Genomic DNA, 27,023 nt, shown 5'->3' on the forward strand with positions numbered 1-27,023 from the left:
TACTTGGGAACAAAGCCTGTGTTTCTTCTTAGGATGGAATGCCATTCCTAAACAACAGAAGTTTGATTTAGATAATACAGTTTTTGAGTCATTGCCTGAACTCCGTTTAGCTCATCTTCTTAAAGATGTTTGGCAGTTTAAAAAAGACATTTTTAAGATTATTTGATAATAGTTCCCAGTTAAATCAGTTACTAAATATTCTTTCCTAAGAAGCTTAATAAATTTCTGATTCTTAAATTTGGAGATTCCTAATACTTACTTTTAGTTCATGGGAAAAATAAAACATGGTCATCATTTAGCCCCTGTGGCTTCCAGAAACACAAAATAAGCTGTTACATGTAGCACAGTCATTAATATTCTTTTATTAGAAGATATGTTAGATTCAGCCAATATAAAATTGTCAATTTGTCCATTTTGTTCTGTCAAAAGTGATAATTTCACAACCTACTATGTTGTAACTATAAAAATGTGTTATTTTTTTTTTAAGTCTGTGGAATTTTTATTATTATTAATTTAGCTCTTCTAGCCAATTCTCACTGGCAAAATCAGCATCATTTGACTTAAGGACAGTAAAATTACCACTGTATTCTTACAGCAAAGAGATGTACCACTTTTCTTCCTTAGCCTTGTGAGTTCAAGACAAGAGAAAGTAATACCCTCATCTTCTAGCTGAGCTCTGGCAGCAGAGATAATTCAGTGGGCAAGGAAACTAAGCTATGTCTGAAACACCAGTGTGGCAAATAGTGATTTTTAAAGAATATTGATGATGACATTTTTTTAAAATGACTCATTCTTCACTTGGTATTCATATAAATATTTTGCATTTATTTTTATAGGGAAATAACTCTGCATATAATGAACAGAATTCCCAAATACCATCTCCAACTGACTGCCCATCATTCATCCTTAAGAGACAAAGTTCTTTAACATTCCAAAGCTCTGACCCAGAACAGATCCGACAGAGTTTGCTGACTGCAATCCGTTCTGGAGAGGCTGCTGCCAAATTGAAAAGGGTAAGTTTTCTTTATCAGATGGGTGACAGTGGGTCTATTTTCAACATTGTCAAACTAATACTTAGGGTAAGTTGTTTTCTGGCTTTTGAGTCTGAATAGGGAGGGTGCCAGAAGTTACTCTTCGATGTCAAGGGTCATTTTTGAAGTATAAGCTGAAAGAGTCCAGAGTCTTGCACATACTTAAAAATATGTCCGGTCTATTTTCCACACCATGGGCCAGGTGCAGAACGTGGGCTTTGCTCATTATTATATGACTCTACATAGAAAGTACCCTGGACTCTTATTTTAGAAATTATATCAGCACAGTAAGAAAAAATTCTTTCAGAAAGAAAATCCCTCCTTATTCTAGAAAAGCTGCACCAGCAATATAAGAACCTGCAAGGTTTCAGTCCTAGCTCCCTCGGTGATCAAAGTTCACTGCCCTATGCAGGGGATTGGGTGGGGGTGGGTGTTGTTTTATAGGTTAGACAAAAAGTGTAGGGAAAACCTAAGGAATTTAGATGACATCGAATATAGAAACTCTAGTCTAATAGTGGCCTGCCCGAGTGGCTTGCTCCTCTTTACTGAGGTGCCGGAGAACTTCAGGTCTCCTGGTTTACCTCTCTTTGGAGCAAATGCCAAAGAAACGTCACAGCGAATTATTTGTAGGTGAGTTTCCTCCCTCTGTCACTTTCATCCACTCAGAGAGGACGCACATGGTGAAGCCTGGAGCCTGGCATCATAACGGACTTCCCAGAGACTGTCGTCTCCCTAAATGTCTTTCTTGTTCTCCCCTTAGTTGTCTTGGTTGCAAGTTCCTCAACACCCAAGACAAGAAAAGTACTCATTATTCCCCTGACTCCCTAGGCATTTCGTTTTGTGAATTCCTTCTCTAATCATTTTAGAAGCTATTTAGAGAAGAGTAAGAGACTTGTTGAGCAAAACACTGAGCTCAACAGAAATGAAATCTGCGAAGGGACAGGAATGCTGCAGAGAGAGAAAGAAAGGGGAGGGCATCTTGGGCATATCTCCACAGCCTGCCCTGCTTGTGCTAGCCACTTTCTCCGTGTTTCAGCAGAGCCATGAGTGACCACTGTTTGCACGGAGAGCTTGGCACTCCCAATTGGGCAAACAGAAAGATAGGGCAAAATACTGCTTGCTGTCAGGAGTGGAGGAAATGTGAAGGGGTAATTCAGGGGACTAGGTTTGAATTTTGTCAGGTATTTGTAGAGTCTGAATTTAGATGCCAGGTGGCAAAAAACAAAAAACAAAAAACAAGTGGTTTTTGAATATTAAAACTGGTATTTCACAGGTCATAACAGTTATATTTTTATGGGGAAATAGGTCCATGCAAATAAATTGTACATTCTCACTTAGGGAAATATTTCTCTTTTTAATCTTTTAAGGTTGAGTTTCAAATCCATCACTTCAGATCTAAAGCTTTCTCAGTTCATTACACTTGATAAGCATTTTTTTTTTTTTTGGTAAAGATATTATTTATTTATCTGACAGACAGAGAGAGAGATCACAAGCAGGCAGAGAGGCAGGCAGAGAGAGAGGGGGAAGCAGGCTCCCTCCTGAGCAGAGAGCCTGATGCTGGGCTTGATCCCAGGACCCTGAGATCATGACCTGAGCTGAAGGCAGAGGCTTAACCCACTGGGCCACCCAGGCATCCCTTGATAAGCATTTTTTAAGCACAAAAGTACTAAACAGTGAATTTTGGAACACTGAAAAAAAAATTAAAAAAAAATTACCCAAACTAAAAAACAACAACAAAAAAAAACCAAAAAAACCCCACTGTACTAGATACTGGGGAGAGGAAGATGAATAAAATGAAGCCTCTGCCTTCTGGGTGTTGACAGCCTGAGACCGAATAGCAGTGGTATATCGGGTCCAGGGGAGAACCAAGGAACTACACAGAAAATCGTTGCAGTACCTTTGTACTAAAGTCACTGGACACAGTAACCCGTTTCAATGGCTACGTCGCAGAAAACAGTGCATGAAGCTGGGAATGTCTTTTCGGCCAACAGAACTGTACAGGCAAGCAGCTGTGTGCTTGGTGTTCTGGGCTCTGAATTGGCAGTCTCTTCACTTATAAAACTCTCATTGCTTCCAGAATGAGCTGGATGTGAATCAGCATAGAAAGAAGGCCCTAAATGATGATCCTATAATTGTACCCTGTTTATAACTCACTACTTTAGGTTCTATAGAGGCTAAATTTTATCTCTTTCAGTAGGAGATTATCGATAGCTCGGAGTCTTAGAGTGCTAGTTCCTAAATTTTGTTTAATGAAAATTCTTTACATAATCCATTTTATCACACTGAAAATGGACACAGGGTCAAGTAAAGTGAATAATATCCCCACTCCATGATCAGTATTTCCACTTCTAATTATATACCCTAAAAAGGTGTGTGTTGTGTGCTGGGACTCATATATAAGAATATTCATGAAATATTGTTTGTAACAGCTCCAAATAAATATAACCTTAATATCCAAAAAGAGGATAAATAGTATATTCAAAGAATGGACTATCAAACAGCAATTAATTGGGCAAAATGCAGCTAAACACAACAGTGTAAAGACCTATAAAAATATATATGTGTAAAGTTCAACAGCATGCGTAGGTGGCAATTATTTTTAAAAGTGAGGAAGTAATTATAGAAATCATGATAGGGTTACTTCCACACGGAAAAAAAAGGGGTTGCTGGTGGCTCGTGGGATCAAGACAGGCACACAATTTAAGAGGGAACCAAAAATATAAGTAATCAAGATAAATATTAATGCAGTATTTTAAAAATGTCTACATGATAGACATTTAGTGATAGAGAAAATGTCAACATTTTAAAGACAAGCTCAGTAGGGAGCTGGAGCTATTCTTTTGTTGGCCTAGGTGCTGGATTATATATGTGTTTGTGTTTGTTTTCATTGGGTTGTTTGTTTACGTTCAGGGCACTTTTCTGTATGCGTGTTATATTTCAAAAAATATTATATTGCAAAAGGAAATAGAAGGGCACAGGAAGGCTCTAATTCCTTGTGATCTTTGCTTAAGTCCCTTATTCCTGCCCTGTACTGAACATTTCTCCTGGTTTGTTTTAAATTCTAACATTTCTTTTATAGAACAACAGTGAGAGTGCCAAAGAAAATCTTCAGTGATTTTGACAGGAGGTTTACATTGTTCGTCAGAAAGTTGGCTCCAGGTTTGCCTATATTTTGGCTCCCAAATGTTCAGTTTAACTCCAGGTACCAACCTGCCTTATGGCTCTGGTTCATACCCGAGTAATTAACCTTCATTATAATAATTGGTTCATATTAGAACAATTATCTAGTTGACTGCTTTAGTGTAAATGTAGTCATGAACATGCCACGTTTTTTCATATTTCTTCAGATTTTCTCCACACCTTACCCCTATTTGACCCCAGTGTAGTCACAGAGATCTGTCTTGTCTTCTTACAAAGTTTCAGTAAATCTGGTTCAGTATTTGACAATATGTGTTCGGTGTTAAGATTTATATGTGAATCAGCAAATTGTTTGCAGAGAATAAGAGATTAAGGAACCTATTATCGCTGACTTGTGTTGATAAAAGAGCTTCTCTGGCTGCTCTCGGTTCTTGACGATGCTTCAGTTACTAAAGGTCATTACACTATTACAAGTAGAATATAGGTTTGTAAAAATAAAGTCTGAAAATACACTGACAAAAGGTATTTAGTGGTTGATATTAACCATTCCTTTAGAATACAAAATTTATCTTTGGCTACATGGAAATCTGGAAGGAAGAAAAAAACTGGATAAGACACCCAGAATCTTGCTGGCTTGTTTTATTTGCTTAATTAGTCTGCTTTTTATTCTTATTTCCTTGATTGGAATTTGAACAATCTAAAGGCTTCAGGTTGGCACTTCTTTCTCTATAATTTTAAATTAAAAATAAATGATAGTTTCATAGTTAATGCTTCTCACAAGAATAAGAAAGCTACGTGAATATTCCTGAAAAGTCTTTAAAGGGTAGACAGTCAACTAGCAGATGCTCTTACCAGTACCTTTGTTAATGTTACTTTAAAAAATATCTTTATTGTATTATGTTCATTATTCAAAAAATTCAAGCAGTACCTTTTTACTTTAAAAAATTTCTTTATTGTATTATGTTCATTATTCAAAAAATTCAAGCAGTACCTTTTTACTTTAAAATGTTTATAAAAAGTTACCATATTCCATTCAAGAAATATCCATTGATCCTACACTGTGCTAGGCACTAAAAAAACACACGTATAATGGGGCATTAAAATAGACAAGGTTTCTGATTTCACAAAACTTATGAACTAGTCTATAATGTCTTCTCATGCTTGAAAGTTTAGTATACAAAATTTTAAATATCAAACAAAATACCATCCCCCCAAAGTAACTGCTCATGATAGATTACTGTGAAACCTTCCAGAACACTTTTGTAGTATGTAAATGCATTTACATACCTACAAAAATAGAATCCTGTAAAACATTCATGAATATCTCTTTGAAGTTTTCCATCTTATTATACACACACACACACATACACACCACACAATTCTTTTAAGACTACATAGTATTTGACTCTATGAATGAACCATGGTTTAGTTGTTCCTTACATTTAACTGGATTCTGGTTTTTCCAGTCTATAAATGGTGCTACAAAAACATCTCTTAACTTGTATTAGAGTCATCAGTGTGTTTTTTAAATGTTTAAAACAAAATTTCTTTTACTTTACAAAGAGTTATGAGAACTGCAATTTTGGCAGTTATTACAAAAATAATCCTTACACACTGAAACTTTTCAGACCAAAGTTACATAATGAAAAGTCATTACCTGTTTGCTGTTCATGGAAAGGAATCCCACAGGAATACTAAACAAAATGCAGATGAGCTTTCCTTCTTCTGGTGGCAACTTTTCTTTGGTGTTTTGTTTTGTTTTTTGTTTTTTGTTTTTTTTCAGGTGGATAGTGTCAACACTCTACTACATTCTACAACACTCTACTACATACATAGATAGTCAAGAAAGTTGATTAGTTTAGATGATCGATTTTTGTTTAATAAAAGGCAAAAAATGAAGCACAAGGAAGTCAAATCCAAACTAAATTTGCCCATTTTATTTTCCTTTTCACTAACATACTCTGTTGCTAAGCAGAATCTATGGCCTCTTGTAGTTCAATTTTCTTCTTGGGAGAAGATGATAATGTTTGTTTAAGAATCTAAACTAGCCAAATTGTAATATAGAGATTAACAATTTTTCTTAAAATATTGTCTTATTTTATGTATAATATTTCAAAATATTATACCTATTTACTATCCAGAATGCATATGTCTTTTAAAAAATGTTCTAAATAATTTGGATTTTCAAGCTACTTAGGAGTTTATTGGGAGAAAAAAACTACTTTTCATTCATTCTGCAATTGTTTTGGCATAACAGTCCTAGATTTGACTCTTTTAGCTCTTTATATGAAAGCATTTTTTTAAATTTTTATTTTATTTCTTTTCAAGTGTTCCAAAATTCATTGTTTATGCACCACACCCTGTGCTACATGCAGTAGTGCCCTCCATAATACCCACCACCAGGCTCACCCAACACCCCACCCTCCTCCCCTCGAAAACCCTTAGTTTGTTTTTCACAGTCCACAGTCTCTCATGGTTTGTCTCCCCCTCCGATTTTTTGAGAGTGAGAGAACACAAACGGGGAGGTAGAGGGAGAAGTGGACTCTCCCGCTGAGCAGGGAGCCCAGTGCAGAGCTCTATCATCCCAGGACCCTGGGATCATGACCTAAGCTGCAGGCAAACACTTAACCGACTTAGCCACCCAGGCATCCCTATATGAAAGCATATTAAAAACAAAAGCTGTATTTTCTTATAAATAAGGGGTACCTGGGAGGGGAACTTCATGTTAATATAGATCACCAATACAATTTTAGAATTTGTAAAATTCTTTGCTTTGTGGATTTCACTTTATTTTTCTACATTCTCCAAAGCACTTTTGGGGAGCCAGAATTAATTTAGCAAAAAATGCTTTTCAACAGCTTGGCCTGCAGTCTGTTTGTGCTCTTGTCCTTTGAGTTGATTTGGTAATTTTGTAAAGACTAAGATGTGTTAATGGATTATTTAACTTGTTTGTTGTGGAAATAACAACTCTCTCATTTTTAATTTTATGGTAGACTGAACATTTCTTCTTGATTATTTGTGATTTATTGAATACTAAATGCTAAATATTCTCATTTACAATTAAGCAGAAGTTAAAGTGTGGTAATTACTGAATATTAGATAGCTTTTCCATTTTAAATTGATGGGTGCAAAATGTGTTGCTTTCTCTTAGGTCACTGTTCCATCAAATACAATATCTGTGAATGGAAGGTCAGGACTCAGCCATTCCATGTCCCCTGACGCCCAGGATGGCCATTAAATGTTGCCTGTGATAATGCACTTCATCACCTCTATTTCAAGAACACCCTCATCCTAATGGAGAATGTTGGCAAATGTATATTCAGATGTACACTAATATATTGTCTATTAAAGTGTAAGAATTTGTGCTGTGGCTTTTAATGCCACAAGAAGAATTATAGAATTTTTAAGTTATGATATTTTTGGCCCTTTTTTTTTTTAATGGCCTTAAAAGTTGAATATGCTGCTTTAGAACTTTAAGACAAGGTGTTAATGACTTTCATTTTCTTTCAAATGAGAAATGGTCACCTTTTGTTGATTTCACTTACACATTCTCTACCATGGTGACAGACAAAAGGATAAGTTGAGATTCATAGACTTTTATTTGTGTGACACATAAAGAGGTAGGCAAATGTAGATCTGACCTTTGCTGCCTCAATGTTACAATTTAATTGGAAATGTTTATAAGTTATATTAAAGTCTGTTTTGGCTGAAAGTATACTATAGAGAACTAATACCAAATAAGTATATTCGGTTCAACAGTTAATTAAAATGATGAATCATTTAGTGAGCAAGTCTTATGTGTTCTTTGTGTAATTACGAAATCAATGTCAAATTTATGGGAAGCTCATAGTATTTTGATATTAATATGGAACATTTGCTTTTTTAATCTTTAGGACTTAAGTTGCACAAGGAATATTTTAAATATTTTTTATATAATCATGACATTGTTGTCACACATATATTATACATTTATGTGCCAGAAGCCTTAGAAATCACCTCATGACAATGTTGATCTATTGTGACAATTATTTCACTTTTGATATGCAGCAAAGAATAGGTGGGGGTTAGTCCATGTTCATATTGGAAAACTTCAAAGGCTACTTGGTGGTTCCATAAATCCTGGTTTTAATTAAAGTAAAATGATAAAGTCTTTATGTAGTTCAGATGCTAATAATATATATTTACATTAAAGCTAAAACTGTTAAGCAAAACAATGCTTAATTTGTTGGCTTATAACTGTACTGGGATCTAGGGCTCATTCATGTTCTAGCCCTACTTTAAGAATCTAATCACTCTTATTCTAAAAGCTTGGTCATACAAGTTGATATTATGTTGGTTTTCACTAAAGCTCTTGGGATATCTGTCTCTTCAGAAAATGTGTTGATTTCTTCTCTTCCCCACTCCCCCCCCACCCCACCCCCGTTTAATAAAAGCAAGTTATATATTTGGTTTGTGTGTGTCCATCAGCATCTTTAGGAATTTCACCTGATGACCTATCTCTATCAGCCAGTAAACAAAAAAGTCACATTAAGGCCTACCATCCATCAGGGCTCTCTAGGGTACATGTAGGCCCATTCAGACTCTAGAATACATGATATAACCATTTAAAATGCTTAGTATAGTTCCTGATACATGGCAGGGCACATTAAATGTTAAATGTTGTCTTTTCTTTAAATCAGACTTGAAGAGACCCTTATATATGGAAACTTAAGTTCTATTATTGTAAACTGGTAGCAAAAAGAGTGACTTTTTGTAGAATTATGATTGATTATCCACTTGGGAAAAAAATAAATCTGGATCTCTATTCAAACCATAAACAAATATATTTGAGTTGGATTAAAAACATTTTTTATTTTTTTGGAAAGATTTATTTATTTGAGCAAGAGAGTAAGGGGGGGCGGGGTGCAGTCAAGCAGACTCTGTACTGAGACAGAGCCTAACGCAGGGCTCAATCTGATCACCCTGAGATCGTGACCTGAGCTGAAACCAAGAGTTGGACACGTAACCAGCTGTGCCACCCAAATGCCCCTAAAGACGGTTTTTTAAAAGTAACATTTTAAAACTTAGATGAATATATTCAAATATATTCAACATTTTTCAGACCTCAACATGGAAAAAGAATAGGACACAAAGGGACATTCATAAAAGTATAAACATATTAAAATTTGAGACTTATATGTACATTAAGTACTATAGAAGTGAAAAAAGAAGCCATAAGAATATTTTTGGTATAATCTATAAAAAAATAAAAATTCCTGGAAGTCATGAAAGACTACCCAAAAGAAATATGCACACTGAAAAAACAAAAAAGATTTCTTACAAGAGTAAATCTGAAAGGCCAATAAATAATGAAAGAATACTGTTCACTAATCAAGGAAATACTGGTTAAGACACAAGGAAGTACTACATCACACCCATCAAATTAGCAACAATTTAAGTTTCAAAATAGCAAGTGTTGTCAAGGACAACAAAGCAGTGGAACACTTTCACTGTTGATGGGAAAACATACTGGCACAACGATCAAATTTTCAATATCTAATAAAGATGTATTACCATGTTTCCTTAAACAAGTACTTCTGCAGGTGCATAAAGAGACATTAACAATGGGGTCCTGGTGGCTCAGTGGGTGGGACAGGCAAATCCCTCTCCTACTTGTGAGTTTAAGCCCTGCACTGGGTGTAGAGATTAAAACAAAAACAAAGCAAAACAAAAAAAAAGGTCATGGCAGTGTTGCGTACAACAGCAAAAGGGAGTCCTAACCAGCACTCAACATTAGTACCTTCATATGATAGACTTCCATACAACACTCAAAATGAATAAACCAAGCTTACGCATGTCAACACGGATGCAGCACAAAAATGAGCAAAAAAAGCAAGTTGTGTAACAGTGCATGATTTATGACACCAGTTATATAAAATACGTAAAACAATACCGGATATTATGGCTGTATACATAGAAAAAAATACACAGGTTTGCTAATAGGTACCAAGAAATGAAGACTGGATTGGGGAAGATGGACAGGTGTCATCAATTGTGTTTGCAGTATTTTATAAACCGCAGTTTGAAAACAAATACACTCGACCCTTAATAACAGGGATTCAGCATGCCAATCCCCTGCGCAAAGATCCACATAATAACTTCTGACTCCCTCAAATCTTAGCCTACTGTTGAAGCCTTGCTGAAAATGTAAACAGCTGATGAACACATATTTTTTATGTTACATTATTATATACTGTGATTTTACAATAAAACCAAAGAAAACATTAAGAAAATCATAAGGAGGAGAGTACATTTACACTACTATACTGATAAAAATCCGCATACAAGTGGACCCAAGCAGTTCAAACCCATTGTTCAAGGGTCACGTGTACTTGTATTACTTCAGATTTTAACATACTTGAAGTAGTTTATAATTAAAATATTTTTCGAAGATTGTATAGTACTTAAGGGTATGATATGTACGTGAGCCATTAATAAATATATATTCTGAAAAGATTGCCTTATCCACACTGTTTCCAGAGAAAAACATCCACTAACCTCTCTACTCAATTGGGAAAGAAATTTGAGACAAGCAGTTTTCACCAGCCATATCCTTAATAGCAGAATTAAGATACAGAAATGATTTAGAACCAATTTTCCATTTTCATATTTAATATTTTGCATATAGACATTTTTCTTTTCCTTTCCCCATCAGGTTATTTCTTTATAATACGTATTTTTTAAGTTACCCAGATTCTATATAAATTATGGGGTATGAAATGAAATACTCTTTTGTCTCCAGCATCCCACTCCCCTCTCCAGAGATAACCACTATGAGTGTTTTTGTTATTGTTTTTTTAAGATTTTATTTATTTATTAGAGAGTGCATGTGTGAGCGTGCAGGTGGGGGAGAAGCAGAGGGGCAAAAGGAGACAGAGACAGAACTTGCTGCAGACTCCACACTGAGAGCAGAGCCCAACTCAGAGCTTGATCCCACAACTCTGAGATCATGACCTGCACTGAAACCAAGAGTCAGATGCTTAACCTACTGAGCCACCAATGCACCCCAAGCACTGTTAATGTTTTGATATAAATCTCTACATAAATATATTTATATCCAATGCAGTATATTTGTACCCAATACATACAGGTATATTTATATTGCGTTTTTGCATTTTCTTAGTTTTTTCCCCTGTCATTGTTATTACTGCTTTTAACATTAAAAATCTAATATCATTTAGCAAGTTGCCTTTTACACCAGCAACATTTAGGAAGAACTTTTTGCGTATAGAGAGTTCCCCTTCATATTTCAATTCATAGTTCTACTTGTTTCTTGCTGTAGTACACAGTTATACCTAAAGGCAGAATACCTGGGCTTGAATCACAGGTCTTCCACTTACAAGACATGAGATCTTGAGCAAATTACCTTTTCTCTGTGCCTCATTTTAACTTCTGAAAAACTGCATTAATAATACACCTCGGTTGGTTAAAGCGGCCAGCTCTTGATTTCAGTTCAGTTCATGATCTCAGGGTCCTGGGATTGAGCCCTGTGTCTGGCTCCGCACTCAGCCAGGAGTCTGCTTGAAGATTCTCTCTCTCCCTCCCTCTCCTTCTTCCCCTCCCCCTGCTTGCACACATACATGCGCACTCTCTCTCTAAAATAAATAAGTAAATCTTTAAAAAATATAATACACTTTCCTCGTGAAATTGGTTGTAAGGATTAAATGGATTTTAAGTTTGGCATACAATTCATTATTTAAAGCTATATATATATTTCTTAAATATTTATTTTAGAGAGAGAACATGTGAGTGGGGGGAGGGGCAAAGAGGGAGACAATCTTCAAGCAGACTCCCCACTGAGCACAGCGCTGACTTGGAGTTGCAGGTGGGGCTAAATCTCCCAACCCATGAGATCATGACCAGAGTGGAAACCAAAAGTCAGACACTCAACCTGAATGAGCCACCCAGGTGCCCCTAAAGCTATCTATTTTTTCTTTCTTTTTTTTTTTTTTTTTAAAGATTTTATTTACTTATTTGACAGAGAGGGAGATCACAAGTAGGCAGAGAGGCAGGCAGAGAGAGAGAAGGGGAAGTAGGCTCCCTGCTGAGCAGAGAGCCCGATGTGGGGCTCGATCCCAGGACCTTGAGATCATGACCTGAGCAGAAGGCAGAGGCTTAATCCACTGAGCCACTCAGGCGCCCCAAGCTATCTATTTTTACTACTACTATTAGTGAACAGGTATTACTTACCTAATATATCCCCCTTCCTTCTGAAGAGTGCTACCCTCCCTCCCACTTTAAGGCCTGATCTGGGCTTGTCCGCCAGGCATTGGCAATAGAATCCATACTCTGCTGCCTGACCCAAGTCCTTTAATGAGACCAGTCTTTTAACCGAGACCTGAGCTGCTTGCACTTGAAACCAAAAGAGTCCCAAATTATACAATTATTTGTCTAGTGCCAGCTCATTTTGTACCCACTACCAGTAGACACAATAAATGTAAAAAGCTGAGAATCAAATTCATCATTTTTACTATCTATTGATTCTGATAAATGACTTGAAAGAAAAGAGAGTTTGCAATTAGAGGTCACAATGAAGATTTCCATGGGCAGAATGCTTTTTTCTTAGATTATTTCTGATGTAAAAGTAGCTCATTTATTTGGTGTGTTAAAGTTTATGCATAATTTTCGTATTATTTGAGCTACTTATGGAACAAAAAAGTAGACAAAGGGATTGCTACTTTACAGAGGTCACACAAGCAAACAAGTGGCAGATCCCCACATCTAATTTTCAGTATGCTCTTTCCAATTGCCGAACTTTGCCAATGATGAAGAAAAGGGTGCTAGATTTCAAGGGACACAACACTGTGATCTACTTATTCTGGATCTTAGTTGGTCTTCCTTTTCAGTGTTACCACTTTCTTGCAAGCTTTCATTTTTAACACCTCAGACTCCTCATATGGATGGATAGATTTTGTTTATGGCAAGAAAAATGCCACCATGTGCTCCCTCAGAAGAACTTTCCTGACAGGTATTTCGAGAGGAATTGTGAAACATTCTGGTAATTTGTGTAGAGCTGTTGGCATTTCTGCTTCACAAACTGGAGAGATTCATTTGGAAGTCTTGCAAATTACTCATCTTGGAGAAAGAAAAGTGCTACATTCCAAACTTATAGTTTTCAAAACAAGTGACTTCTTTACTTGCTAACTGATTTTCATGTCCCTACCCACCCTTGTTCTCTGGGCAGATCATTGTGGAGGCCCCAGTGTTTTACTCACCTGCATCCGCACCTTTTGCTGTTTGCACTTTCCCTCAGTAAAGAGACAAAGCCCTTTCCCCACTTGTATAAGTAGGTTTTGTGAATAATAAAGTAAGGTATAAATTGTACCAATTGGGACAGTAGGTCTCAAAACTTTGCATGTGTTTGCATGCTCTCCCTGTGCCTGGAATGCTGCTGTGAGAAAGACATCTGAACGAGCTGGATGGTCCTCAGAAGAGAATGAGAGATGTAAGGAGGAGAGCTCCCAGCTGCGGCCAGCCTAGAGCTCTCAACAGTCAGAAATCCAGACCTGAGCAACTACAGGTAACATCAGAAGGACCACATGGCCACGCCCTCACTGACTCCGATGCGTGAGCCATAAATGCTACCTGCTAGCTATCTCTGAGGCTTCATGATTGGCGGGTTTGCAGAATTAATGTGGCAATAGATGCAATACATGTTCTTAAACCAACTCATACATGTATGACTTTAAACCTAATTATAAATCCAATCTGTTCAGATCCACATACCCTATTTTCCCTAGAGTCCCAAGGACTATTTTACTTACTAGGTCCAACACAAAAATACCTCAGACACTCTAACTCCCAGCTAGCTCAGAACAATTCTAGCTTAATCATCCCCTTATTATTTGTGGTGCAGAAATATTTTCTCCCTTTCTCTATCTTCCTCTCTCACTTTATCGTTAGACATGTGAGTCTAAGAGCCCAAATATCAAAGAGATCCACAGCCCCCTCAAACGCTCTTTGAACTCATCTATGTCATAAAGTTGCCAGATAAAATACAGATTTCCCGATGAAACTTGAATTTCAGATAAACAAGGTATTACTTTTCAGTATAAGTATGTCCCAGGCAATATTTGGATTAGACTTACACTAAAAAAATTAAAATTAAATTCAAACATTTTAAAAGATTTATTTGTCTATTTTAGGAGGAAAGGGCAGAGAAAGAGAGAGAGAATCTCAGACTCCCTGTTGAGCACAGAGCCTGATGTGGGGCTTAGTCCTAGGACCCTGATATCATGACCTGAGCCAAAATCAATGGTTGGATGCTTTAACCAACTGAGCCACTCAGGCACCCAGAAATTCAAATTTAACTGGATGTCCTATATGTTTCTGTGCTAAATCTGGCAAACCTACTGCTTCATGAAAATTTGGGAGGAGTAAATGGAAGCAAGAAGGAGTATGTACCTGTGGGGAAAAGAGAAAGAGCAGGCCAAGGCCCAGCTAAGTCAAGAAACCAGGAAGTGGCATTATGGAAAAGAGTAGCCCAAACTTTGTTCTCTTTGATAGTTCACCATCTGAAAAACCCTCCTGTGATGAATGGGGAAAGGTTCACTGAAGAGTTCACAGTGAAGAAAGCCTTTGGGTAACTTTTGCTGGTGGGTTTTAGATACCTTCAAATCATCAGTAAATAATATACATAAGAAATTCTTCTACATCGGATAAAGGGCTAGTATCTAAAATCTACAAAGAACTTATCAAATTCAATACCTAAAGAACAACTAATCCAATCAAGAAATGGGCAGAGGACATGAACAGACATTTCTGCAAAGAAGACAACCAGATGGCCAACAGACACATGAAAAAGTGCTCAACATCACTTGGCATCAGGGAAACACAAATTAAAACCATGGTGAGATACCACCTCACACCAGTCAGAATGGCTAAAAAACGACAGATGCTGGTGAGGATGCAGAGAAAGGGGAACCCTCCTACACTGTTGGTGGGAATGCAAGCTGGTGCAACCACTCTGGAAAACAGAATGGAGGTTCTCAAAAAGTTGAAAATAGAGCTACGCTATGACCCAGCAATTGCACTACTGGGTATTTACCCTAAAGATACAAATGTAGTGATTGGAAGGGCCACATGCAACCGAATGTTTATAGCAGCAATGTCCACAATAGCCAAACTATGGAAAGAATCTAGATGTCCATCAACAGATGAATGGGTAAAGAAGATGTGGTATATATATATATACAATGGAATACTATGCAGGCATCAAAAGAAACAATAGCTTTTTCTTTTGCAATGACGTGGATGGAACTGGAAGGTATTATGCTGAGCGAAATAAGTCAATCAGAGAAAGACAATTATCATATGATCTCCCCAATATGAAGAATTTGAGAGGCAACGTGGGCGATTTGGGGAGTAGGGAAGGAAAAAATGAAACAAGATAGGATTGGGGGGAGACAAACCATGAGAGACTCTTAATCTCACAAAACAAACTGAGGGTTGCTGTGGGGAGGGGAGTAGGGAGTAGGAACCACCCCAGTAGGGTGGTTGGGTTATGGACATTGGGGAGGGTATGTGCTATGGTGAGTGCTGTGAAGAGTGTAAACCTGGCGATTCACAGACCTGTACCCCTTGGGCTAATAATACATTATATGTTAATAAAAAAAATTGAAAAAAAATTCTTCTAATGTCCTCATTAATGTCAGCATTATTATTATGATAATTATTAGGACAATTGTTAAATCTAGGTGGGAGGTATATGGGTTATAATTATAGATGATTTTGACTTTTCTTATATTTTTGAAATTATTAATAATAAAGTTGGGAAATGCATTATTGAGATACTCCTTTTGTAGCAACCAGCTGCACTATATGATGTGGGGAGGGAGAGATTTAATTTTTGGTCATTGGTTTCCCTTTCACTAATTAAGAATTTTAGCCAAGTCAGGGGAGATGATGTAATGCAGCCATTCATTTGACAAGAACAACTTGCTGTTAGCAAAGTTTCTTGAAAGGTTTGATGGTTAAGTGTTAACTAAAAAAACATACACTCCAAGATCTGATTGAAGACAGCATTATTTGTAAGAGGGAGGAGAGACGTAAGGAAAATAAAATGTGTTAAGTGTCATCTATGCACCACTAATCCGCTGGGTGATCTTTGAGGTAAGTTTTATCATCCCATTTTACTCATGAGCTTAGAGCAGCTAAGGCATGCCCTCACCTAGGATGGTGCTGAGGTTAAAGACAGATATCTGATTCCCAGGCCCTAATTTTTTTCCACTATGCTCTGCTGCCTGTTTCCAGTCACAAATTTGTGCTTGAACAATCAATCATCACCAAGTTTTCGCGTTGTTGTTGTTGTTGTTTTTCCTTTCCAACAAGCTATTTCTTATAGACTATATCCCTAGCCTTTGTAACCTGATCTCTAATGCCTGAAACTGGGAAAATTCAAAATGAAGTGACCAGTGTTTCTGCCATTCGATACATGAAGGATGGCTGTAAATTTCTACTTGATGTTGTGACACGTCTCCACTAAATATGAATTGAGTACGTCATAGAATTGAGTACGTGAGGGATACTTTAGAAGAGAGTGGCCCTTGTCCTCAAGGAGTTTAGAATCTCAGAGAAGTGGCCCAGAGGTAGAAATATGGAGTAATACAATTCAAGTGCAGGAGATGTCCCAAAAGAACATCTGGTAGATGGAAGAGGCAGTGAAGGCTTTATGATGTAAAGAGGGATGGTGATCTAGACTTCCAAAGATGGACAGGAGTTGGTAATATAAATACAGAAACAAAAGTGTCCAAGCTGAAAATGTGAGCAGAGACCCTGAAAGTGGTTATGCATATGGTGAGTCTTACTAATGGAACTTACATTATTCTAGAGTGGTAAGTTTGTTCATTTATTCAATGAGCATTTGTTGAATGCTCATTTGCTTTCTATCAAGCACTGAGCAGAGTGATAAGGAAACAAAGATAACTAAGACACAATTACAGTGCTCTAAGAATTATAAACCAGCTAGAGTTCATGAAACATGGTCATAAAAGAAAAGGGTGCTAGAAAATTATGTTGCCTATTTTTCCACTGGGTCATATGTCCTTTTTTGGCAGGGGGGAGATTCTTTACATATTCTTGACACTAGCCATTGTTCATGCTATGCATTGCAAATATCTTTTTCATGTTTGTAGCTTATTGTTTCTTCTTCTTCTTCTTCTTCTTCTTCTTCTTCTTCTTCGGGGAAAGAGAAGGGTGGAGGGGGCAGAAGGAGAGGGAGAAAGGGAATCTTAAGCAGGCTCCACACCCAGCATGGAGCCTCACTCGGGGCTCAATCTCCTGACCCTGAGATCATGTCTTGAGACAAAATCAATTGTCAGCCACTTAAACGACTGAGCCACCGAGGTAGCCTGTTTCCTATTCTTTAAGTTGTGTGTGTGTGAGAGTGTGTGTGTGTGTGTGTGTGTGTTTAAAGATTTTATTTATTTATTTGACAGAGAGAGAGAGATCACAAGTAGGCATAGAGGCAGGCAGAGAGAGAAAGAGAGGGAAGCAGGCTCCCTGCTGAGCAGAAAGCTCAATGTCGGACTTGATCCCAGGACCCTGAGACCATGACCTGAGCCGAAGGTAGAGGCTTAACCCACTGAGCCACCTAGGCGCCCCTAAGTTGTGTTTTTAATGAAAAAAAAATCTTGTTAAAGTAATTGAGTAAATTATTATCTTTTTTTATGGTCAGGATTTTTTTTTTTTTTTTGGTATCATATTTAAGAAATCCTTCCCTACCTTAAGGTCAGAAAATGGTATTCATTGGAATTTTTTCTGTAAACAGTGAAGTTATTAAATTCTGCATGCATTTAAAGTTGATTTTTTTTACATGGTGTGAGACAGCGATCTATTTTCTCTTTTGTCTTCTATATGAAGAGTTCATATTTTCAACTCCATTTGCTAAATAACCATGCCCTTCTCCAGGGACCTGACACATCATCTTTACCATTTTTGAAGTTCCCTTAATTAATGAGTCTCCTTTGGACCTCATTTTCTCTCTTCTGTGGGTCAAGATGTGTATTCTTGCACCAATTCCTGAATATGGCTCTCTTCACTACCATAGCTTTATAACAAGTCTTCATATACTGAAAAGGAGTCCCTCCTTTTTCTTCGCCCTCAGAAATGTCTTGGCCATTCTTGACTCTGCTTTTCTATTTAAATTTTAGAATAAACTTGTTAAGTTCCACAATACATGAATGGGAATTTTACAGAAGAGTTTATGTGTCTGGTAATAAACATGAAAAACAGCTCAGCTTCATCAGTAATTGAGGAAATATACCTCAAAACCACAGGGAGGTAGCATTTGAAGCTACCGATAAAAATTCAGAAGTTTAACCATACTAAGTTTTGGAAAGGATATGATCAACAGAATATCTTCTATACTGCCATTTGGGAGTATACATACATACAAACACGTTGGAAAATATGATGGTATTATGTAAGTGTTTAACATTTGCATATATCCTTTTACCTCTCTAGATCCAGTGTCCAGGCTTCTCCATCCTGCTCTGTATTCTTAGAAGCTGACCTTTGTAGACTTCATCAGTGGATTCTCCTGCATTCTGGCTTCTCATTGGGTTTAGCCAATGAGAGATCATGGCAAAACACTGGAGAGAAGGGTAGAGAGTGAGGTCAGGGTTTTTAGTGAGATCAGCTCCCTCTCTGCCAAGCTGTTGTTTCGTTGAAAAAAATTAAAGACCTCTGTTGGGTAATCCTCTCCTACAGCTGCAGCTGCCCCCTTTAGGCTCAAATAATCACCCCCTCCCCAATGCCTCTTCAGAGATAGAGATGGTTATGGCTCCCTGCCCTTGCTAGTCCTAGTGTGCTTCATCATCCTGTAATAGGTCCTTTCTTAAACTTTCCTCAATTACACAATTGGATCTTGTGCCTGCCAGGATCCTTATTGGTACACCTAAAACTCAACAATTTCACTCTTAGGCATACACCCAAGAGAGACTGGAGCAGGAATGCTTTCCAGGAGACATGTTCAAGAATGTCTGCAATACACTTTGCACACTTTGGTAATCGAAAAAAAAAAAAAAGTAACAACCCTAAGGCCAATTGTGATATATTTGCCCTATAAAGTATCATACAAAAGTGAAAATTAATTAACTGTAATTACATGCAATAACACAAATGCATCTTAGTAACCAAATGTTAAGAAAAAAACTCCCAAAACTGAAGCTAGCCATAGAAGGCTATATATAGCATGATAACCATTTTTATAAAATTAAAGTTTATTTATATGTTTATTTGTTTTTAATTAGGCTCCATGCCCAGCATGGAGCCCATCATGGGGCTTGAACTCACAATCTTGAGATCAAGACCAGAGCCGAGATCAAGAGCTGGATGCCCAATGGATTGAGCCACCCAGAAGCCCCAAGGATTTATTATTTATATGTATATATATGTGGTAAAACTTTTAAAAAGTAAGGCATGAAAAACACCAAAATTAGAACAATTGTTACCTCTGAGAGGGAAGAAGAAGGGGTCAGGGTAGCAAGGAACACATGGTAAATTATTGGCAATATTTTTTTATTCTATGCTATGAATTGGATGGTGGACCCTGGGTTAAAATTAATTAATAAAATGATTAAATAAAAACAAATGTATACTTAATTACTTTTTTTTATACTTAATTACTTTTAAAAAATGAGTAGCAGTTTTAGAAAATCTGGAATTCCAGGCTAAGATTTAAAGTTCATTCTCTGGGCAGAAAAATGACATAATTATACACTTAAGTTAACCTGCCAGAAGTGGACAAAAGCAGAAATCCACAAGTTAAGGATCCTTTGCCAAAACTCAAGTGTGAACTGAGAGTTCTGGCCCTAGAGTTATGGCTGGGGCATGGGAAGAGAACAGGGAGGAAAGAGAGGCAGGGCTAAGAACCGATAGTATGTTTGATGGAAACAGAGAGGCAGAAACAGGAGAGGGCTGAAATATGGGCCAAGAGTGAATAACCCAGGATAGATTTTTTTTTAAATTTTATTTATTTATTTGACAGAGAGAGATCACAAGTAGGCAGAGAGGCAGGCAGAGAGAAGGGGAAAGCAGGCTCCCCGCTGAGCAGAGAGCCCGATGCGGGACTCGATCCTAGGACCCTGAGATCATGACCTGAGCCGAAGGCAGTGGCTTAACCCACTGAGCCACCCAGGCGCCCCCAGGATAGATTTTTCTTTCTTTTTTTTTTTTTTTAAAGATTTTATTTATTTATCCGACAGACAGAGATCACAAGTAGGCAGAGAGGCAGGCAGAGAGAGAGGGGGAAGCAGGCTCCCCAACGAGCAGAGAGCCCGACGCGGGGCCCGATCCCAGGACCCCGGGACCATGACTGGAGCCGAAAGCAGAGGCTTTAACCCACTGAGCCACCCAGGCGCCCCAGGATAGATTTTTCTAAAACAGAATCTTTAAAGTTTAAATATTGTCTTTTAAGGAGATATGAAGAATCTTAAACCGTTTGATATTGCCTCTGCAGTAGCTAAATGAATACTGAACTCCTCCCTGTGTCTGGCTCTTCTCCATTCTATTTACTGGAAACTGAGCTCAGGAGCAAAGCTGCAAAGCTGCACTCCAAATCACTGCTCGGTTTGAGGTCCCTCTGCAAGACGAGTTACATCTATCCATCTGATAGAGAATATCCGAGTTTCTTTGTTTCCTTTTTTGTATAGTTGTTTCTAGAAAAGTGGGACAAGTATCATTAAATGACATAAAGAGATATCCTGGCTAAAAAGTTTAAAGAAACCCTATTCTAAATAGTAGTGTAAGTTATCACCGCTTGAATGTCAGTCATTTTAAATTCAGAATACTTTGATAACCAACATTTCCCTTAGATATCTAAATGGCCCCTGATCTTTTGCATTCAATAAAAATAACAAATCTTATTAGTGAATTCAATCCTGTGGGTTGAGTTGTTAATCCCGGTACTCTATTTATACAATTATTTTTCAAGTTTATTTCCTATTTTTATCTTGTCCTTCAACTGCAGGATAGTTCAGGGTTACCTATTTTTAGTGCAGTCAAGCACCACACCGTGGAATCGCTTTAACACTTCACTCCATAACCCGGGCCGTCCTGGACTGCACCTCCCTGCATTGTAGGCCGCCTGAACTTTTGTTATCTGTGTCTTTCACTTTAGGGGGTGAGTCCAAAGTTTCCTATTCACGTATCCTAAGGAATATCCATGTTGTTGCAAGAAGGAGAAAAAAAAAAAAGCAATAAAATATTTGACCACCCCTGTATCTTGGAAGAGACCATCCCTGCATCTTGTGTCAGAAATAAGACAGGTCATGAATATAGATGTTGAAGGTAACGTGAATAATTTTTAGTAACTCTGGGACTTTGGGCTTACTCCTTGCCCAGTCTTGATTTGGGGGAATCCTAATTAGTGAGAATTATGTTGTTTTATTTTTTAAGAAAAGAAAATCAGAGAAATAAGCTTGACTTCTTGAAGATGCTTTGACAGCTTTCTTTTCTTTTTAAAATCCTTGTCTAGATGAGCTGTCTGTGGAACAAGCTGACATTCATTTAAATAGGAATTTAAAATCTGCCTCAAACATCTTTTGATATCTGAGTAGGGGCCAAAATGCCAAGTGCATTTAAGGGATATCTGGCTAATAGTTTTGCAGATCATCCAAGTCAGCTCACTTGGCTGAGCAGTGGGATGAGAAGGAGAAGAAGAAAAGAATATGTAATTCTGTCATGGTGTCGTGGAGTGAGCGCGCAGTGGTTGGGTGAACGGGAATGTATGTTTCCTCCTCCTCCATCAGGCTGTCAATGCCATCTGTTGCAGAATGTGAGGAACAACTAAGTTCCTCTTCAACAAACACTGGCAGTTGGTCTTTTCATTTCTTCCCAGAAGTACTTGTCTTGATCAGCACAAAGGTCTCTGGAGTATCACGAAGAGTTTTGCTTAAAGGAATGTTGCAACATGAAATTAGGAATGCTTTCTTAAAACTCTAAGTGGTCATAAAGAAATGAGAAGAATAATGGGAAAATACATTATTTCAAGGGTATCTGTTCAACACAATGTTCCTGATGTAAAAAAACTTGAGAGGGTATGATTTACCCTAGAAATATCAAAGATGTTGAGACTCAGTCACCAGGGTGTGGAATATCAAAGTGAAGTGTGGTTTCACTTGGTTGCAATAGAAGAAAATGAAACATGAACGCTTATTTAGAGAAATGTTACATCTGTGTTCTATTATTCACACTATATTGCCCTTAGCTCTTAATGTAAGTGTAAAGTTATAAAGTTGTTCAATTAGTTATTTAATGACTATTTCCCTCCTACTAACCTTTCTCTCCATGGGGACAGAACTAATCTATTATATATCCTTCCTCTGTAGTCCACAATGCAGAATATTACCATCAGCAGCTATCATTAACTTGTCCTTTCCCTATGCTTTTCTAAATATTTTATCGATATTAGTCACTTAACCCATAACAATATGTATTGCTTATTACCTCCATCTTACAAATGAGGAAACTAAGGAACAAATTCCCCAAGATCACATATCTAATAAATAGAAAACCAGAACACGAACCTAGGTACTCTGAGTCCAGAATCCTCGTTCTTCCATACTGCCTGTTGAATTAAGCATGAGATACAAATATTTATTGAAAGAATGAATGAGAAATTCAGTAAATTACTTTTTTTTTTAGTTTGCCTAAGTGAGAAATAGATCATTTTATTTTTTTCTTGTACTCTCTCATTAGAAATATTGATCCACCTCCCTACAAGTGTTGTATGTAAACAGTGGTAGCCAATAGGATTGACAGCACCGTACCATGACAATGGCCAGATTCAATCTTGACACAAACATTGCAGAATTTCCTCAAATTCAAAAGAGACATCAAGGAAATTTTGGTTAGTCAGATTAAATTTGCTCAAAGTTGTCCTGATTTCCATTTAAACATATTCTGCCATAAATACACATATGTACATTAAGAAAGCACAGAATCTCTCAAAGCACTTGTAAAAATGGCTTACAAACTTAGAACTTCCTTTAGGTGAATTCACTTATTAAATTTGAAAACATTCATTAAGTGCCCACTCTGTAAAGTGCAATTGCTTCTAACCATTTCCCCACTTCTCTCCAAGGCCTTTATTATTCCTTCTATAGAGTAGAACAACTGAATGGCCACTTTCTCGAAATTTGTATTCACTGTGTATTTTAAGCTTGGCTTGACTATGGCTTGTCTCCATTTTAATAGGTTTCCACAAAGGGATAAGTTTCACTGTAATAGGATTCTTTAAGAATCATAAGGAATAAGAGATATGAGTATTAATAAATGTATTTGTTTGTTCCAAAATTCTACTTCATGATAAGATTGTGTAACATTTCAGGAGGAGAGATCTTATTGCTTTTGCTAAAATCAGTTTCATTAGGGAGAGCAAAGGGTCCTGAGTAAGGCAGTGAGGTCTGTATTCTGGGCCAGAACACCAGAGAGCTGGGTCCCCGTCTCTGCAATGCCGTCAGTTCACTGAGAGAGCCTATCCAAGCCACTTAACTTCTCAGAGCCTCTGTTTCTTCATAGTAATACTAAGGTTCTATTGAATGATCCTTGTCTCTTCTAGAAAAACATATATTTTAATGAATTATCATACCAGTACTATGAATTTAATAGTAGTATGTTTCAAAGTAGCCATTTTTTTTTCCGGGGGTGGGGGAACCTGTCCTTTCTTGAAATCTAGATTCTATCTAAGTGATATTGTTTCTGTATGAAGAAATAGAATGAGCTATGGTGAAGTGACTTGTGTAAATGATCTCATTTGGAAGGCACCGAGGGGACAGAGACTTGTCATTGCCAAGTAAGTCACATTTAAATTCCCTCAAGCCTTGAGAAATAATGTGAGGGAAAGAGCAAAAATAGCACAGTCATTCCTTTGGACCAAGTCGACTCCTAGGCCTCCTGAGAGCACCACAGCTGTGTATTCATCTATATGCAAAGAGAAATAATAAGAGTCATCTATATTTGGCACACGGCGCTTTTCTATATACCAGTGCACTCATCTATTAATACATTTTATGCTGAGCCTTTGGTAAGGAAAGATACACCATGCACACTGCCTCATGCACAGCTACAGACACATATTGAAGATGCTTTTTTCCCCTGAAATACAGAAAATTGCAAGAGCACACAGCCCCACGAAAACCAACCAGAATGAAACTGGAGGCAGCGGTATCTGATTGAAACCGTGGAGAGAATTGAGATTGACAGAGTTGCAGGTCTAGGAGGTTAATGAGTCCATAGTCCTGCCTCCAGGCAGAGCTGTCCTGAACCATTCCAGGCAAATGACAGCTCAGCCTCTTGGAAAAAAAAAAAAAAATCTTCATAACATGCTTCAGTAACATATTCCATTGTTTAAACATCCTTATCCTCATAAAGTTCTGAAAGCAATCTAAGTCCACACTCTTCTCTGTGTAATCTCCATGTTGACAGATATATGGAATAATAAATTGACAGAAACGTCAAAGATGATGAGAGCCTTAGAGAAACGGGTCATGGGATTGGTTATCCTCACCTTTCCAGAGACCTCAGAGGAGAAAATAATTAGCAAGTCTGTGGATTGTGGTTCTAGCTGCAGTAATATGGTCCCAACTATTTGTTTTTATAAATGAGACCTACTTACCATATGTCATTAAATGAAAATTTGCCTTGTACTTTATAGCAAGAACCATAGGTCTAGTAATCACTATCCTGAACTGAAACATGCAATCAAAGAATAGGTTCTTATGTTTAAAAAAAAAAAAAAAGCAAGCAAAGAAAGTACAGAGCTACAGAGCTGATATGCACACAGACCCATACTTCTTTTTTTCTAATTCTTTTCTGTTATAATATTCTGATTTATGGGTACTTTCTTACATATAACAGTAATTAACAGATTTTTTTTTTAAAGATTTTATTTATTTATTCGACAGAGACAGAGATCACAAGTAGGCAGAGAGGCAGGCAGAGAGAGAGGAGGAAGCAGGCTCCCTGCTGAGCAGAGAGCCCGATGCGGGGCTCGATCCCAGGACCCTGGGATCATGACCTGAGCCGAAGGCAGAGGCTTTAACCCACTGAGCCACCCAGGTGCCCAGTAATTAACAGATTAACTGCCTTTTTTTTTTTTTTTTAAACTTCTGGGCATTACGAATGATGAATGTGTTGGCAGCATTATATAGAGGGAAAGAGTAGGGTCAAGACCAGGTTTCAAATCCCTTGCCCACTACTTACCAACTGCATGGCTTCAAGTAAGCCGCTTGATCTCTGAGCTTTATTGCCCTCACGTGTAAGGTGGGACTGATCATACTTACTTCACTCCCGTCTTGGGAAACAGAATGGGATAACACTGGTAAAAGCACCTAGGATCCAATAGGCACTAGAATAAATGTTAGCTGACCATGAATCTGGTGTGTCACACTCTGCTTTTCTTTCTTCTTCCCCATTCCGTTTAAGTTCTGGGAAGTGACTGAGGGACAAACCAGCCTCCTCTGAGTGTCACTAGACCGTTTCTGCTTCCTTTAGGCCTCTCTTGTCTGTTGCTGATCCCCGTGTGAACTCATGAGGGCACTTCCCTTAGAGACATAAAGGGGAAGAGCAAGGAGACTTTCTGATGCCAAGTTAAAACGAACGCTGGATTTTAACTTGAATTTTTAAAAGATCTGTGCATGTTACATTTGTGCTAAGAACAAGTAGATGAAATTCAAATTCTAAAACACTCTATTCATTTTTAGAAAGCTGTAATAGAACTGCTTTGTCCAAAGGATAAAAAGACTGATTCAAAGATAGACTACTTTTTAGTTCAAAGGAGCGAGCAATAAAGTAACTATTATTCATTTTGAAGTAGAAATGTTAATATCGACACAATTTGAAAGAGATTTAAATAACATTATCAAAGTAATATGTTCTTATTATATAAAACAGAGATAAATGTAGAGACATTTTATAACATCACTCCTAATTTTATGATCCAGAGAAAACCACTAGCAATATTTGGATCTTCTCCCTTTTTCTACACATATTCTGATGAGCAGGATTGCTTTCAAGTTCAATTTCTGCCACTTATTAGTTGGACTTTGGTTAAGTTGTTTAGTTTCTCTAAGCATTTGTCACTGCATCTGAAAACCAGCATCAGCTTCAAAGAGCAACTAAGATGACTAGTGAGATAATATGTATGAAGCATGTGCACGGTACATAAGAATCCTTCAATTATGTCAGCTAGTGTTATTAGGATTTCTGCTAGGCATTATATTTTAAATGGAAAAATGGCAATTCAAGGAGAGGAAATGAAGGTCACTAACAAGCTATTGTGATGTGGCTTCTGGAGTCTGTGTAGTACAGAAAATCCAGTTTCTCACATAAGGACATAGCAGACAATTCATTGAATGCTTTACTATGTGGTTCCAGACACGATGACATCATAGCTCATTTAACCCTCACAACAGTCCTATGAGACAGGTGGTAGTATTATTATTACTATTACTATCCCCATTTTACAGATGGGCAAACTGAATCAGAGAACAGGTGAAGTAACATGCAAAGTCTCACAGCTAAGTGGCAAAGGTGGCATTTGAATGCAATCAATCTAGTTCCAGAGTTCACTCTTGTAAACAAAGACAGAAGAGTTTAATATTGAACAGGTATTTTTGTAAATATTACAGTTTAAGTCAAACATTCTAAAAAGCACATTTTTTGCAATTAATCAGAAAAAGACCAGATAGAAAAATACCAAGAAAAGAATTAGATGTCCTATTTGTTTAGATAGCATATTTTGCAATGTTCCCAACTGGCCCCTTATGCCCATCCAGCAGAATTACAGGACCTCACATTCGATCCATTTCTTCT

The 27,023-nt window shown here is 37.4% G+C and overlaps 1 protein-coding gene and 1 long non-coding RNA gene across 11 annotated transcripts in view; one reads left to right on the plus strand and one right to left on the minus strand.

Annotated features, from left to right (window-relative positions):
* COBLL1 (cordon-bleu WH2 repeat protein like 1) overlaps positions 1–8,618 on the plus strand; it is a 165,862-nt gene extending 157,244 nt beyond the window's left edge. For 3 of the 8 annotated variants that reach the window (XM_080798687.1, XM_080798688.1, XM_080798690.1), the window contains 2 exons: positions 837–1,013; positions 7,321–8,618. In XM_080798687.1, coding sequence (XP_080654813.1) covers positions 837–1,013; positions 7,321–7,407 — 264 coding nt within the window. In that variant the 3' untranslated portion in view covers positions 7,408–8,618. Of the gene's footprint in view, positions 1–836; positions 2,717–4,110; positions 4,191–7,320 lie in introns of those variants that run through there. The other 5 variants (XM_080798685.1, XM_080798686.1, XM_080798689.1 and 2 more) reach the window with 3 other exon arrangements.
* Positions 1–27,023, minus strand: part of LOC308339736 — an 82,908-nt gene that overhangs the window by 13,406 nt on the left and 42,479 nt on the right. For all 3 annotated transcript variants that reach the window (XR_013966555.1, XR_013966556.1, XR_013966557.1), the window contains exons 3-4: positions 22,736–22,776; positions 18,664–18,799 (exon numbers count right to left, since the gene is read on the minus strand). This is a non-coding gene — a long non-coding RNA (uncharacterized lncRNA). The remainder of the gene's footprint in view (positions 1–18,663; positions 18,800–22,735; positions 22,777–27,023) is intronic.

This window comes from Martes martes (genome assembly GCF_963455335.1).
Source record: "Martes martes genome assembly, chromosome: 3".
Classification (NCBI taxonomy): Eukaryota; Metazoa; Chordata; class Mammalia; order Carnivora; family Mustelidae; genus Martes; species Martes martes.